Genomic DNA, 15064 nt, shown 5'->3' with positions numbered 1-15064 from the left:
CAAAAGCAAACAATTTCCCCAAAATGGGCTTTTCAGGGGACAGTTAAACAATTTTAAATGTAAAGTTACAACATCAAATGTAATTACAATTTACGTTAAGCAATAAAACTGCTAAAACTTACTAACATGTGTTTTTTTATATCAGATGTTCAAACTTGCTGTCCCAAGACAGTTTGACAATATCCAAGCCTGTTGTAGAAACTTGAAACGGCACGCTGTATGATTCACGCGGGACTTTTTTTGTAAAAATTTCCGCGTCTATTCTGTCTGTAAGGTCATTAATGCAATGGGGTTTCGTTTTGTAGACGTTGTTTTTAATGTGACCTCACACAAAGTAATGAAGTGGAGATAGATCTGGCGATCTTTGTGGCCACTCGATACTTCATCTTCTGCCTATCCAGCGATTTGAAAAGTATTGTTTAAATACTCGCGGACATGCAGGCCATAGTGTGGAGGTGCTCCATCTTGCTGGAACCAAACTTCATTACAATTGTTGGTTGCTGCTTGGATACCTGGATTTACCTTATTTTGTGACATTTCCTGGTTTACCTCGGCATTAAGGTATCCATCAATAAAAAAGACCCAACAAACTGATACCTCACAATGCCAAGCCAAACGTTTAATTTTTCAGGGTGCTGGGTATGTTACTCTCTCATCCATTAAGGGTTAACATTGGCCCAATAACGAGCATTGTGTCTGTTAACGTTACCGTTTAACATGAAAGTCTGTTATCTGAGAAAACAATGTCATTTAATCTAATTGTATTAATTTCAATGTTCCGCATCATTTTTTCACAAAATTCTACTCGACGGTCACAATCGTCCTACTAAACATCATGAACTAAACGAACTTTGTACGCTTTATAACCACTGTCATGTAAAACTTTACAAACTTATGTTTGAAATATGCCTAATATTTTAGAAAAATTTCTTGTTGAGGCATGAGGATCTTCTGCAACAGGCTGTAAAACGTCAAGTGACAATGCTTCGTTTGTAGCCGATTTTGGTCGTCCATTTGGAGTGGTCTTTAACGCAGTCTAGTTCCTGGAAACGTTGGATTGCTTTTTGAACTCCTGATTTGGATACAGGGTTTCGATTGAGAAGTGTCATTAAATAAATTCCTTACTTCATCATAAGATCTCACCGGGACTCCGTAGCCTCGCATCATTAGGATCATAATACGCTCTTGTTCACTTAAACATTCCATTTCAACGTAAAGTATCACAAAACACGACTTAACTTTGTTAATTCCAAACAGAAACTGAATATGATACTGGACTTCCTCAAAACTGATAAGATAAGGGAGGCCTGCCCTGCAGCAGGTAATAACTGTAAAACAGGTTTGGGTTTTAGCGCACTAAATATTTTCTTGGGATTGTGTATACAGTTGCCAAACAGTGTTATTTTTAATATCTATAATTTTTCGTGGCGAGAGGAAATTATGTTTAATATTGGTTTTGTCCATCAAAGGCTTTATCAGAGCTGTGAATATATAAAAAAAAAACTAAAAGAAAACCGAATGCACAACTTAAGTGCATTGTATCGAACCCAAATCCAAGCTTTGGCCTTCCAACGTCTTAAATAAATATCACGGAATCATTAAACAATAGAAAGGTCGCAGAGAGATTTCACCGTACTCCGATTTAGCATTTTTTAGTAGGATTAAAACATTGTTTTCCTAAAACTCTTATCCAAAGCTTATGTACATGTACGAGTGATACATTATCCTCGTATATATTAGTGATACAAAATTCCAACAAAGTTCTACATAATATTTAATAAAATATAAAAAGTTCTTTTTAATATTTTATTAGCACATTCCGTGAAAACAATTTTGATACACAGCCGTACATTATGGTATTTTGAAGTATAATTTATAATATAGTGTGAAGCGTCATAAATAATTTATTTATTTATTTTCAATTTTACATGACAGCTACAGGACATGATATAGCACAAACAAAGTACAAAACCTTCAATTATTCCCAAAACAGCTATCCTAACTAAAATTAATGTACTCTCAATATGAACTTTACATAACAAACTAAACTAAACTAAACTGCTGGCAGTTACACAAATTAATATTAAAATTTCTTTACACAACATAAATAAATGAACTCTATACAATTTAAAAAAAATAACAACTTGCTTCATTGTACACATACACTTCTACAATGAACAATAAATTAAATCAAAATAAAAGGTTGCTGCATATCTTTAAAATATTTTCCAAATTATCATTAAAAATATCTATGTTTGATTGGTTTAAATTAAGAAACCGTTTAATAAAATAATGTTTAATAAAACAAAAGTGGTCTTTAAAATGTTAACGTTTTTGTTTTATTAAAAATTATGTATAATATACTTATTATAGTATGTCTATTGAGTGACTTAACTACAAATTCATATAAGATGGCTAACACCTAGAGTGGTCCATGCATTATTGTTGACATTATGAACTATAAATACATTTTCTTAATGTAAAATACAGAAAAAGATGGAAATTTCCTGATTTCGTACAGAAAATTAATAATGTACAGTTAATATAAAAAAAAACAGTACAATTTTCTAAATATTAATTTAACATTTTTATTTTCGGGCTGGTGTGAGAACGGATTTTCCCAGACCTGAAAAGTAGACGGAAGCCATTAGTAAACAATTGTACACGAGTACAAAGCTCGAGCTGTGTATGATGTAACTGAACACTGGTCAAAATGATAGCGGACTGATTATAAATAATCTCAGAAATACATGTCTGTGTAGGTGGTAAAATACAGCCATTGAAAACTTCACTAACTTAGAAAATAATGGCTATAATTTGTTTATACAAAATTTCATGTGAAATTGAATTGGTTTTTTTAGTTTGATTTAATAATAATACACTTTATATTTGATTCATTCAATTTTGTTTAAGGCAGTTGGTAAATGATATTTAACTTTTAATGCTGAATTCTCTTTAATGCATTTATGTCTTGTGGTGTTAGTAATTTTATGAATAGAAGTGTAAGCATTTATATAAAATATTATTTGAGAATGATCCTTATCGACTTCTCGATATTCCTCACAGGATGATGTAAGATACATAATCGCTCTTTACTTTGCTCATTATATCGGGGAATCCAAAATTTGACGTTAAGGGCGTAGTTCGGGTTAGAAAGACTTTTCTCTTATGAACAAAGAAAGGCCTCTTTAGTAAATGGGCCAGGACCCACCAGAGGCACAAGAGGTTTTGGGACGCAAGCAAAGGATGAGTTATCAACTTTTTACCTAGCAGTATAGTCTAGAAACTGGAAACTGGGAAAATATGTGTTCGTCGGATAACGGCTGTAAGAGCTGGAGACTGGACCCCTGCCATTTAAAATACCCCGCTAATTTAAATGTCAAAGGTTCGCAATCTGTAGTGTGTGTAAAGGAAGAGCGGCGCCCGCGAGGCCAATAAATATCAGCCCTACGACGCCCCCGCTAGCGAGCTGTCCCGTTTGTGTTAAAACATGACTGTCCGTAGTAAACTATAACTTGGTCTGACAACTCTTTAGACCAATCACTGTATAGTGCAGATGACAAGCGAAATTCGTTCCGCTCCACCACGAGAATAAATTAATTTTCGAAAATAGATGTGTAAATAATGAACAAACTATTAATACTGTGACGAATACGATGTCCGTAGTAAACTATAATTTGTTCTGACAACTCTTTAGACCAATCACTGTATAGTGCAGATGACAAGCGAAATTCGTTCCGCTCCACCACGTTCATAAATTAATTTTCGAAAAAAATGTGTAAATAATAACCAAACTATTAATACTATGACAAAAATATTACTTATGTTATTTACTAACGAGCTGTCCCGTTTGTGTTAAAACATGACTGTCCGTAGTAAACTATAACTTGATCTGACAACTCTTTAGACCAATCACTGTATAGTGCAGATGACAAGCGAAATCCTTTCCGCTCCACCTCGTCCATAAATTAATTTTCAAAAAGAAATATGTAAATAATGAACAAACTATTAATACTGTGACGAAAACATAACTGTAACTCCTTAGGAATGGCTTTTTAACATTACTGGAATCTTTCTTAAATTGCACCCGTCTGTAACCTTGTCCTGTGAAGTAATTCCTTGGCCTAATTTCTCTTCACTTGTGTATTAAACACTGTAACTGAAGTCTTATAACTGTGAACAGTAGATTACTTACTGATTGTTACAATCACTGAGGGTTACATATCCAGAAAACCTGAGCACGTGTCTCTCAGCAGTGGGAGGTGACCACTTGAGCACATCTAACCTCTGTTCGAACCTTAAGGGACCTTAATGACACGATATTTTAACCTAATATGCATCCAAGCCAGCAAGAATAAGCTACTGCAAGTTTACGGAGGGCAAGATTAACTCAGGGAGGTGTAGGCCTACCATCCCAGGACGTATAAGTATAAAACTGTCTACCGAAGTCCTCCCTATCAGTCATGAGTCTTGACTGAGTTCATGGTTGGCTCAGGCAAAGACTACTTATATAAAGTTATATGTCTGTAAACGTTTATTTCATATAGGTAGTACTACTTCACTACAGACTCTCTCATGGATTTGTTTGTACACAGGCACAATTGTTTTAGCGTGACATACTTGAAACCATCATGCTCATATGTAAATTTAAGTTGAATAGCCTCAGTCAGCGTGATAAAAGACTACGTCTGATGGTTAGTTATTAATACTAATACCTCTAAATTTTATTGTAAGTTGTGATGAAGCCTGACACTTTTAATGTGGCCTAAGACTATATTGCAGTAGGCCTGAAATGTGATTTGACTTGTGGTTTCTCTGAAAAAGGCCTCTACATACAAAAATCTTGCATGTAACAAAATTATTTAAATCAACTGAATGTTGAATTAAGTTACCATAGTAAAGAAAATATGTTACAATATCTTTATTATGGTGTTGGGATATTTACAATAAAAGATCAAATAAATCAGGAAGTTGTAACGGAAAATTTGTATCCAATTCTGGGATGCGGAAAGGATCATTGATAATGTAATCTGTTGATGGCCTAGCCTTCGCTAATGATGGCATGTTCCTGCGGTCATTAATTTTAGATTATTCACAATCCAGCGTGTGGGCGACCGTCTTTTGTTTGCACACAGGCGGCTGTCGGTTCAGTGACTTCCACACTCGTGTTTTACATGTTGTACGGTACCAACGTTTGTGTAAGATGTGGAGGCAGAAATATGCACAATCCAATAGACTACTCAGACGAAGACAACTGTACTAACAAATATTTGTACAAGTTCAGAGTTGGTTCATTTGTAGTTTATTTTGGACGCGGTTTAGTTCCAAAACGCCACTTAATGAGGGCCACCTGGTTGGTGAAGAAGGGGGGGGGGTGTAAAGTAAACGAGCACTCGGGTATTCACGGTACGTTATTTTGTAAGAGGCTCGCGCGACAAGAGGCCTAAATGGTCGCTTTCGCGGTGCATCAGAACAGTGGGTCTATTATGTTGGTCACAAGCAGTGAAACCACCGTCGTGACTGTGACCGGGCAATCAATGAGCTTTGGGGACTTTCACACGTGATCGGCGCATCCTCGGTCAGTTGGCAGCAGAACTCGCGTCTCGCCGAGCATCCATCATACGAGGAGAATCACCGAACACAGCGGTTAATGATTGGACGCAATCTTGTAGGCAGTCAAAGACCTTTGACCCGGTCAGAGCGAGGCGGGGCCGCGAGTTGTCCCAGGTCATCGCCGCAGTCCCGTTGGACGAGTGGGAGCCGGCCCGGCCCGTTCTCGATGTCAATGTGAAGTGACGGCCAAGACAGCAGAGGAACCGGTCACCGGCCGCTCCCGTTCGCCCACAGGGATCTGAACTTGTCAACAGATCTTTCTTCTCATACAAATCGAGGAATTTGTCCTTCAAATTGCAACAATGTGTTAGTGGGTCAATTAACTCTGTTACTAACTGCAATTTAGCTTGCATATCCTGCAATATGGTTGGGGCATTATCCACGGTCATGGAAATAGAGCTCATTCATGCATTCCTTCCTTTTGAAAAAAGGTGTGAAAGGTCAAGACACCAACACGGTTTGTGTGTGAGTTTATTTTCCCAAGCATACCAACATTTCATATCCAGAGCCATTTCCATCTCAAGATGTATAAAGAAAATATTAAATCTGAAGTGGTCGAAAATTCCCTTTTCAAAGTTTTCTAACGTTAAAAGTCACTTAGGAAAATCTACTCCCTGATTGGTTATTGATTGATTTATTTACTGTGCATTCTTTTACAGAGTAAATGTAGGGTTCTTTCCTACATTAAACATAAGAAATTAATGATAAAATCTTACCTCAAATATTACACTTTAATGAAGCCCTGTTTTTTTTTCTTGACTAAGTCAGATGATTGGAGTAGTTTAGCTCTCCTATTCTAGGATTTATAGGTTATTTCAAAATTGGATAGTCAAACTGGTTGGTGAACGGGTAAATGGCTTAAAAGAAACAAAACAATGTTTCTTTGATGCTATGTCTTATCTCGCTTCTTGTTTGAGCTGTTATTTAAAAAATCCTTTACCAATAAATGGTGTGACAAGTTTGTTTTGCTATTCTTTAAGTAAAAATTGTTTAAAAAAATAATACTACATACTTCCAAAATAAACGGGGAGTTGAAAATGTTTTATGCAGAATTTCACAAAAACTTTGGTAAAGAACAAAGAGAAACAAAAAAGCTATTAAGACACGTTTTGTGCACAAGTTTTTATCATGAAATGAAAAATAAGGATAAATTATATTTTTTTTGTACTTTTGTGGAACATTTTTAAGTGGATTCACATAGAATTCATATTTAGTTGAATATTGAAAATAACTAATTTTAGTTATTGTTCTTCCAACCATAGTACATAAAATATTGTGCTGTTTGTATTTAAGGCAGGGTTTGTATATTTTGTTTGTTTTTATGTAAATTTTAGTAAAATTGACAGTTTTATAAAATTGAATTAGCATATTTTAAAGTTAATTAAAAGTTTTTGTAGCTTTTAACAATAAATTAGTTATTAATATATCTTCAAAATTATCACTATACTATACTTCACAAAATTTGCTATGGCCAGAAACCTTATGAGACACCAAAAACATATAAGAACATACATGGAGATGACCAGAGAGTTCTAAATAACTGAGAGATATAAAAATTACTTTACCAAACTTTGAATGGCCACTATTTTGAAACCTTAAGAGATATTTAAAAATTTATTATAAAAAAGACTAAAGGTACCTACAGGAAATTGCTTACCATGTCTAACATATTATATTTTATTTTTGGTCTATATTGTGAAATAGTTGAGGCAAAAAAAGAACTTAATTTAGTTTGTTTAGGTAAACTGCAAGAAGTGTAATTTTTAATCTATTGAAAATTATGGTAATTTTTCTTTTTAAAGGTCGCCTTTTATCTTATAATATTTTCATATACATACATTTTCAGACTGGTGGTTTTGAGTTGGTTGGCCATACTCAGTGAAACAATTTTCCGGGAATTCAGTTATGAGAAACGAGTGCAATGTGAAAATTGTAATGAAATCTATTTCTTAAATTAGTAATTTTTCTAATAAAATTAGGTCTAGAATGATATAATTAATTCTTATTTTAGTTTTGTGAGTTTGTATGTGGAAGAAGATAACTAGTCTACAAGTCTGCTGTCCCAAATGAAGCAAAATTGTAATTTTTCCAATTGACTACAGGTCACAGGTGTTACTCTTTGCTTTAAATATGTTACCTTCCCAGGGTATCCAGTTTATGTGTAATCAGCATTTTATTATTCCTCTGATAATAAGTTAGATTTTGAATGGAGTAAGACAGAATATTTTTATACGCACAACACTTTTTCACCTCCACATTACATATTTAACAACAGTTCAAAATCAATATATAATTTTATATCTATATGCAATATATTTTTATTCTTATTTATGAAATTGAAATATGACATTTTATTTAATTAATACAATAAAACCATTGCATTCAGTAACAGTTAATAATTGTTACAGGAAGTTTGGAAGCAGAGGGAAACTAAACTTATTGAAGAAAAACAAAAATTACAAAACCAATTGCAAGGGATGGTATCAAAAACCACCACTGAAGCTTTGGAAGAACAGCTGAAAGATGCCCGAGAAACAATTGTAAAGCTACAAATTGAACTAACAACTTACAAGGTACATTGTTTTGAAAACATCAGAATCAACAATTAATTAGTTGTTATTTATATGTGCATTATTACACATAGCATACAATATATATTTTTAGTTTTCTATATAAATACCTGTACTTGTTTCATGTTTTGATGACAGTATGAACATGGTTAAGAAGGCACACTAGATAGCTGATAGTCATGCTTCTGAGGCTCCGATTTTAACATTGGGATAGTTTGAAACTGTGTTATAAACAGGAACAAGTCTCAAATCCGTGAAGGTTTCACTTCAGGAACTTAGATTTTAGTTTCTGAATGCTAATGAGTTGTTAAAAATGTGATTATCTGTTAAAACTGATGGGTTATAATTTATAGTAAAGATATGGTTTCTTATGGGAAAATCTATACGTTCGGCCTTGCCATGGGGAGCCACCTGTTTGTCAACAGGATCCAAACACGAATTGTTAATATAAAAAATACAATATATTTTTCCTATTAGGTTGCTTTGCTATGTTAAAAGGGGAAATATAAAAAATGTTAGAAATCCTCAACACGTATATAGATTGTTATTCAATTATTTAAAACATCAGTTTCCAGTCTTACAATTCAAGCAATATAAGGCACTACCAATATTTTATCTGTGTTCAATATGGACTCAAAATTTTGCTTCTTAAATTCCAAAACTTTTCTTTGAATCTTTCTTTCTTTTTTTCTTTCAAAAAAAGTCCAGGATTTTTCTTATCCTTATATTACTTACCACTTAAATCTGTATTATTGTGTTTCGTTTAAATCGGTGCACTTATTGAACTTTTCTATATTTATTTGGCTTTATTATAGTTCAGTCCTGTTCTATAATAAAGTTCCTTAAAAGATTTGAGGAATTGCAAATGGTGTGTTGACATGTGTAGAGTAAAAGCAAGGAGCTGGAGGTGACATGTGAGCGGTTACGAAGTGAAACCCACCGACTGCAGGCAGAGTTAAGTAAGTGTCGCTGTGATCGCTCGGTGGGCCGCCGGGACAAGTACAGTTTCCTGGCCTCTAGTAACGTGGGCACGCAGATCCAGGAGTTGAAGAATGTCATCTCCAGGAAAGATATTGAGGCAAGTCTTGAAATGTGGTTGTTAGGCCTGAGAATAAAGTATGGTACTTGTATAATCACGTGTGAAATTTCCACTTGTATTGTGAAATTGAAAAAGATAGCATGACAAAGAATATTTACTAGTCGTCTGATTGAGTTATAATCCATTCATTTTTTGTTAAATTACAAAAAACAATGTCTTTTTAGATTTTATTCAAAGATAATGTAGGCTTTGCTTGTGGTTCAAAGTTGATGTTTTCAAAAGTTCAAAGCTTCCTCTTTCATTCAGTGCAATAGAATAAATAATCTTAACTGTTGTCTTAATAGAACCTCTTTGAAAAATAGTTAGTAGTGATGGTATATGCAATATTGTAGTCCAATTATTGGTATTCAATGTGTATGAATTTACGACCCAAGTTTAGTGGTGGTATTACAGTACTGTAATATTGTAGATATGGTTCTTTTTGTCACTTTCATTCTTTTTGAAATTATAATTCATAAAAAGCACTAAGTGTAATAACAAAAATGCAAAATCTGACTGTAGAAGTACAAATCATCACCAATTTATGTATATTTGATATGATTATTTTAATTTAAAAAAATCATAATTGTGAATGAAATTCATGATCACAACAGATGTAATAAGAAGAAGCAGTAATTGAGTTTCATAAATTGAGCAAATCATTATGCAGTCATTAATGTGTTCAATAAAGTTAATCATTTTATTAATAAACATTCAGTTAAGATATTCAAACAAACATTTCAACACAATCAACATCATGATTATTTATACATGGTTGATCAACAATAATTGTCAACCAATTAATTCTTTAAATTAATTTTTCTTAATATCCCAGGTAAATTGTTAAACTAAGAAATTTATTTTTATACTAAACAACTGTATTGAATAATTCATGTTTTTGCTACAGGTGTCTGTAAAACTTTACTTTAACACATAAATATTTTGTTATTTATACTTTTAAATTCAATCAATCAATCAATCAATCAATCAAAATGCTTTATTTACAATTTCATCAAGAAAATGTAATGGCGTCAAAATACAGAATTGTCTTCATGCTTCTTGCTTTACAAAATTAGTAGGTTTGTGTCATGGTGAAGAATTCCTCCAATGTGTATAGCGGTCGTTCCACCAGCCAGTCCTGTAGTTGTCTCTTCAGTTGTTGGGTGTTCAGGTTCTTCAGTGATTCTGGTAGTGCATTATACAGTTTACGTCCGATGTACGACGGCTTCTTGCTGTACTGTGTAGTGTGGTGTAGTGGAAGTATGTAGTCTTTTGCTCGTCTCGTGTTGTAGTGGTGGATATTCTCCCCTCGTCTGTAGTCCTGCTGGTGTGTGTGGGTAACAACAGTGTGGATATAGAGACTTATCACTGTTAGAATTCCTAGTGCTTTGAAAGATTCTCTACAACTCTCTGTTGGTTTTAGATCAGCAAGTGTTCTTATTGCCTTCTTTTGTAGGACTAGGATTCTATTTAGGTTTTGTTTGGTTGTGCCACCCCACACTATCAAACCATACCTAATGTGGGATTCAATCAAGGCGTAGTAGGCTGCTTTCGCTATATCGAGTCCTCCAATCCACTTCATTCTTCTCACAACAAAAACTCCTGATGCCAGCTTCTTGCTCAAATTATTGACATGAGTAGTCCAGGAAAGATCAGAGTCTATGGTAACTCCCAGTAATTTGGCTTCTTTTTCTACCAAGAGATCAGGAATTTTTGGTATCTCGTCCAGTCGCCTACTAAAGTTTATGCAGGTTGTCTTTTTTTGGATTTATTACCAGGTCGTTTTGGAGACAGTAGTGAAGTGTTTCTTGCGTTGATGATATTATGTCAGAGTGGAGCTCTTCAGCAGTATTTGTGGTTAGAAGGAGAGTAGTGTCATCGGCATACATTACAGAGTTATAATTTATGGAATTTGGAAAATCATTGGTAAAAAGGACAAACAGAAAAGGGCCCAAAACTGAGCCTTGTGGTACTCCTCTATTTGAGGGTTGAAAGGTGGATTTGAAGGATGTCTTCTTACCATTTGTTGATGTTTGTAATTCTACAAGCTGTTGGCGTCCTTCTAGGTAACTCGCTATCCAGTTCCCCGACCCTCCCCTGACACCTAGAGTTGCCAGTTTAGTTAGAATGAGTTCGTGTCCCAAGCAGTCGAAAGCTTTGCTATAGTCAACCATAACAGCTGCTACAAGTTTGTTGTCCTCCAGCTGATCTGTGACAAATTCAAACTAGGCTGACTAATGCACTTAGTGTTGATCTTCCTTTTAAGAAGCCGTGCTGATGTTTTGTTAGCAGCTCTTGGTTTTGCAGATGTTCAGTCATCCTTTTGATTGCAATTTTTTCTATTATTTTTGAAAATGTGGATATCAATGAGATTGGCCGATAGTTCTCTAATTTTGTAGTTGTTCCAGTCTTGTGTTTTGGGTAAATCTTCGATAATTTTAGTAATGATGGGAAAGTGTCCTTGTTCAAATGATTTATTTATCACAGCAGCAAGGGGGGCAGCGAGTTGTTCAGCACAATGCTTGACAGCCTTGGATGGTACCTCATCCAAACCACATGATAATTTTGATTTGAGAGAGCTAATTATTTCTAAAACTTCTTTTTCATTAGTTGGAGCAAAGTTGAACACTTCGATGTATTGCCTAATGGGAATTGATTTGTTATTAGTTGTATTTTCATGTTGATTAAGTTTGCTAATATTTTATCAAGCAATAACTATTTTTATCTGTGTTAACTTATTAACTGTATTTTAGTGACTTAATTCTTTATAATTTATTTACGAAGGTTAGTGACAATATTGCTAAATAAGAATATGTTACTATTTGTGTAAGCCAGTATGGCAAATAAAATATTCTTATTATTCATGTTGTTTTATACTAATTGTACTATGAAATTTATTCATATCTTTTTAACTAACTATATGTAAAAACTTGTTCATTGTATGCATAGTAAAATATTTTCTGCATTTTAATAAATAAAGAGCTTTTTAGCTGTGGACGTTAAGTTCAGATTGCAGATATTGACATGGAATAGTTCAATAATGTGTATCACAACAGTGGTAATGTATTTAGTAATTAGTGTCCCTCTCAAATCATATATTGTATAAACTTTAGACAAGAAAAACTGTTGAAAGTAGGCAAAGATGTTATATATATTCTATGAATACATGGAATGTCGTTCCATATTCCAGATAGCCCAGATGAGTACAACGTTGGGGGTGCTAAAGGGAGAGTTGGGTGGCAGAGAGGGAAGCATGTACAGCCAGCAGCTGGAGTCTCACAACCTCACAATCAGTCAGCTACAGGCAGCGCTGGCAGTGGAGCGGCAGACAGTCAAGGATCTGGTACATGAAAAGGAGATGCTTCTGAAGGAGAACCTTGACCTTAAACGTCAGGTTAGTCCAGCCAATCACAATATGTATGTACTCCTGATACTTTATTAATGCAATAGTAATTAAAATGATTCTTTCCTTTAGTTAAACAATTTTTAATAACCAAAGAGTCAAGTCTTTAGACAGGGACACTAAAATTAAAACCATGAAGAAAATGGTATTAAAGTAGATAATTCTTTTACTATGTTTTCTATAACAAATGGTACAATATCATAGTGATTACAATAAATTACCTTGGCTAACTACTCAGGATGGTTGTGGCATTATAGATTACCAAGGGATAAGTCATTCTCATTGTCTGAAAAGAATGCTCAATGGCAATAAAAATTTATTACTTCACACACCTGTAAGACAGGATTCTCAAAGATTTGAGAGACACTGTTTTGTCCAACATGTTTCAGGGGTTTATATGTATATTTTTTTTTTGTGGTTGTCTGGAAGACTAACTGTCAATATAAAGATTGTATATGTACAACTTTCATGGTTCACTGTTAAAAAAATTAATAAAATGCCTCAAGTATACCATGGACTTTATACCCTATTTCTTTCACAAATTTGTAGCTGGAGAGAATATTTAAGATTTTCAGTGTGTTTCTTTTAGTGTGAAGATATCAACATTTGACTTCTTTATTTAGAAAATTACCTTTTGATTAGTTTAACCCATAAATTGTCAAACAAAAACTTTGTTAAATTTCTCAGTAACTCTCATAAAGAACAGTGCTTCTCTATTGAGGTAGCTGGCAGATCGTGATAGGTGTTCATGGATGTTCTGGGTATCAGGAAATATTGTTGGTTAGAATCATGTGTTAGTATGTACCGTAGTGTTACTGATTGTTTGTATCACTGAACAATGGCAAACGTCCAAAAAATTCCTGTTACCTTCACAATTCAAAGGTAAATTGTCAAAAATAAACTTTAAACATGTAATCGAGTGTAGTTATGATATATTACAACATGTGTGAAAAATTAGGGTTTAAAAACTAACAATAAATCAGATGCTTCAAATTTTGTAGTACTCCATTGTAAAGTTTTATCTCGTTTTTGGAAATTAAATTAAGTGAATATCAACAATTTCTATTCTTTCATTTTATTTGTTATTTGTGATGGTCAGGTCAGGGAACTTGAAAGCATCGTCAAGCGCCGGCAAAGATCTGAGTCGTGTTTCCCAGTCATTTCAAGTGAGACTCAGTCCAGCTCTCGGCTGGTAGAACTGGAGAAGGAGTTGTCTTCACGCCAGGAGTCACTCTCTGCATTGCACACTCAGTTCCTCAATATGCAGGTCAGTGCGTGTACAGTGACACAAATAGATCGAGTAGTTGTTGCCACTTAGTGGTATTTAAAATAGATCTGCAGTTTAGAGTTTGGAGTTATTAATCCTATATCACATTTGTGCTCATGTCCAAATTATCTTGGTATCTTGATGTAGGTAAAATACATAGTAAGAAGTTTTTAGAGAACTGTTTGAGCCCTCCCTTATTAGCCTTATCAACCTTTTTGAAGTTAAAGAAATTATTTATTTTAATTTTATAGAACCTCTATTTGTGTTTTATTATAAAATGCACAATCATAATACAGTAGACGAAAACAAATATTTTACAGATTTCATTTTTATAAATCTGTATTGTTTGAATAGTATCAGTTTAACTTTACTTTTTAACCCATTCACTACCAATTAAAATTGAAATATTTTTACCCTCAGGTATTGAATTAATTTTTCACTTTTTCAATGAAAATTGTTGTGTGGGTGCTTAGAGTTGATTAAAAATATTTAACTACCTTATAACATGTTAAATTTATTACCTTATATTTTAAGTATTTATTTGCCTAGCAACAATTGGATTTATACCAGATCTACCACTAAAATGAAAATTATGTAGATCATTTGCTTGCCATGTCCACTCCCAAGTTTCAAGTTTATGCCTTGTCACATAATTTTCTTCAATTTCTTCATTGACACTTTTACTACTACTTTTACTCAAACTTTCGTCATCACAGTTACCATCACTCACTTCATTTTTATATTTATTGAGTATGTTCTATACAAAGTTACTAAATCTCTCTGAAAAGATCGTGATTTTGCTGCAACACGATTTTTAACGGCAACAATCAACTGATAAAACAGTAACAATCGATTTTCACAGAGTTGGCCAGCTTCAAAATCTAACATGTTATATACGAGTATTAACAGACCATTTATGTAATAGTATAAACAAATACCAAAATCATAATCAATATCAGGAATATTTTTTGACTCCAAAATTACAAACTTAGTGTGACGGACAGTGTCCGTCATCAGTAATTTATGTTGATGCTAAATGACAGAAGGCAATATACATAATTTGTAGCCAATAGGTTAAAAGGCCGGAGTACTTGAAACATGCCTTTAAAGGAATGCATTTAATTTAACTTAGT

The 15064-nt window shown here is 33.8% G+C and overlaps 1 protein-coding gene across 3 annotated transcripts in view; it reads left to right on the top strand.

The window, feature by feature from the left end:
- The window catches only part of LOC124362841 (BICD family-like cargo adapter 2), a 78682-nt gene that overhangs the window by 44008 nt on the left and 19610 nt on the right, over window positions 1-15064 (top strand). For all 3 annotated transcript variants that reach the window (XM_046817689.1, XM_046817690.1, XM_046817691.1), the window contains 4 exons: window positions 8022-8186; window positions 9070-9261; window positions 12452-12655; window positions 13764-13931. In XM_046817689.1, the coding sequence (XP_046673645.1) occupies window positions 8022-8186; window positions 9070-9261; window positions 12452-12655; window positions 13764-13931 (729 nt within the window). The remainder of the gene's footprint in view (window positions 1-8021; window positions 8187-9069; window positions 9262-12451; window positions 12656-13763; window positions 13932-15064) is intronic.

This window comes from Homalodisca vitripennis, chromosome 5, assembly GCF_021130785.1.
Source record: "Homalodisca vitripennis isolate AUS2020 chromosome 5, UT_GWSS_2.1, whole genome shotgun sequence".
NCBI classification, from domain to species: domain Eukaryota; kingdom Metazoa; phylum Arthropoda; class Insecta; order Hemiptera; family Cicadellidae; genus Homalodisca; species Homalodisca vitripennis.
The sequence above is the reverse complement of the archived record's forward strand: the minus strand, read 5'-3'. Positions and strand labels throughout refer to the sequence as shown.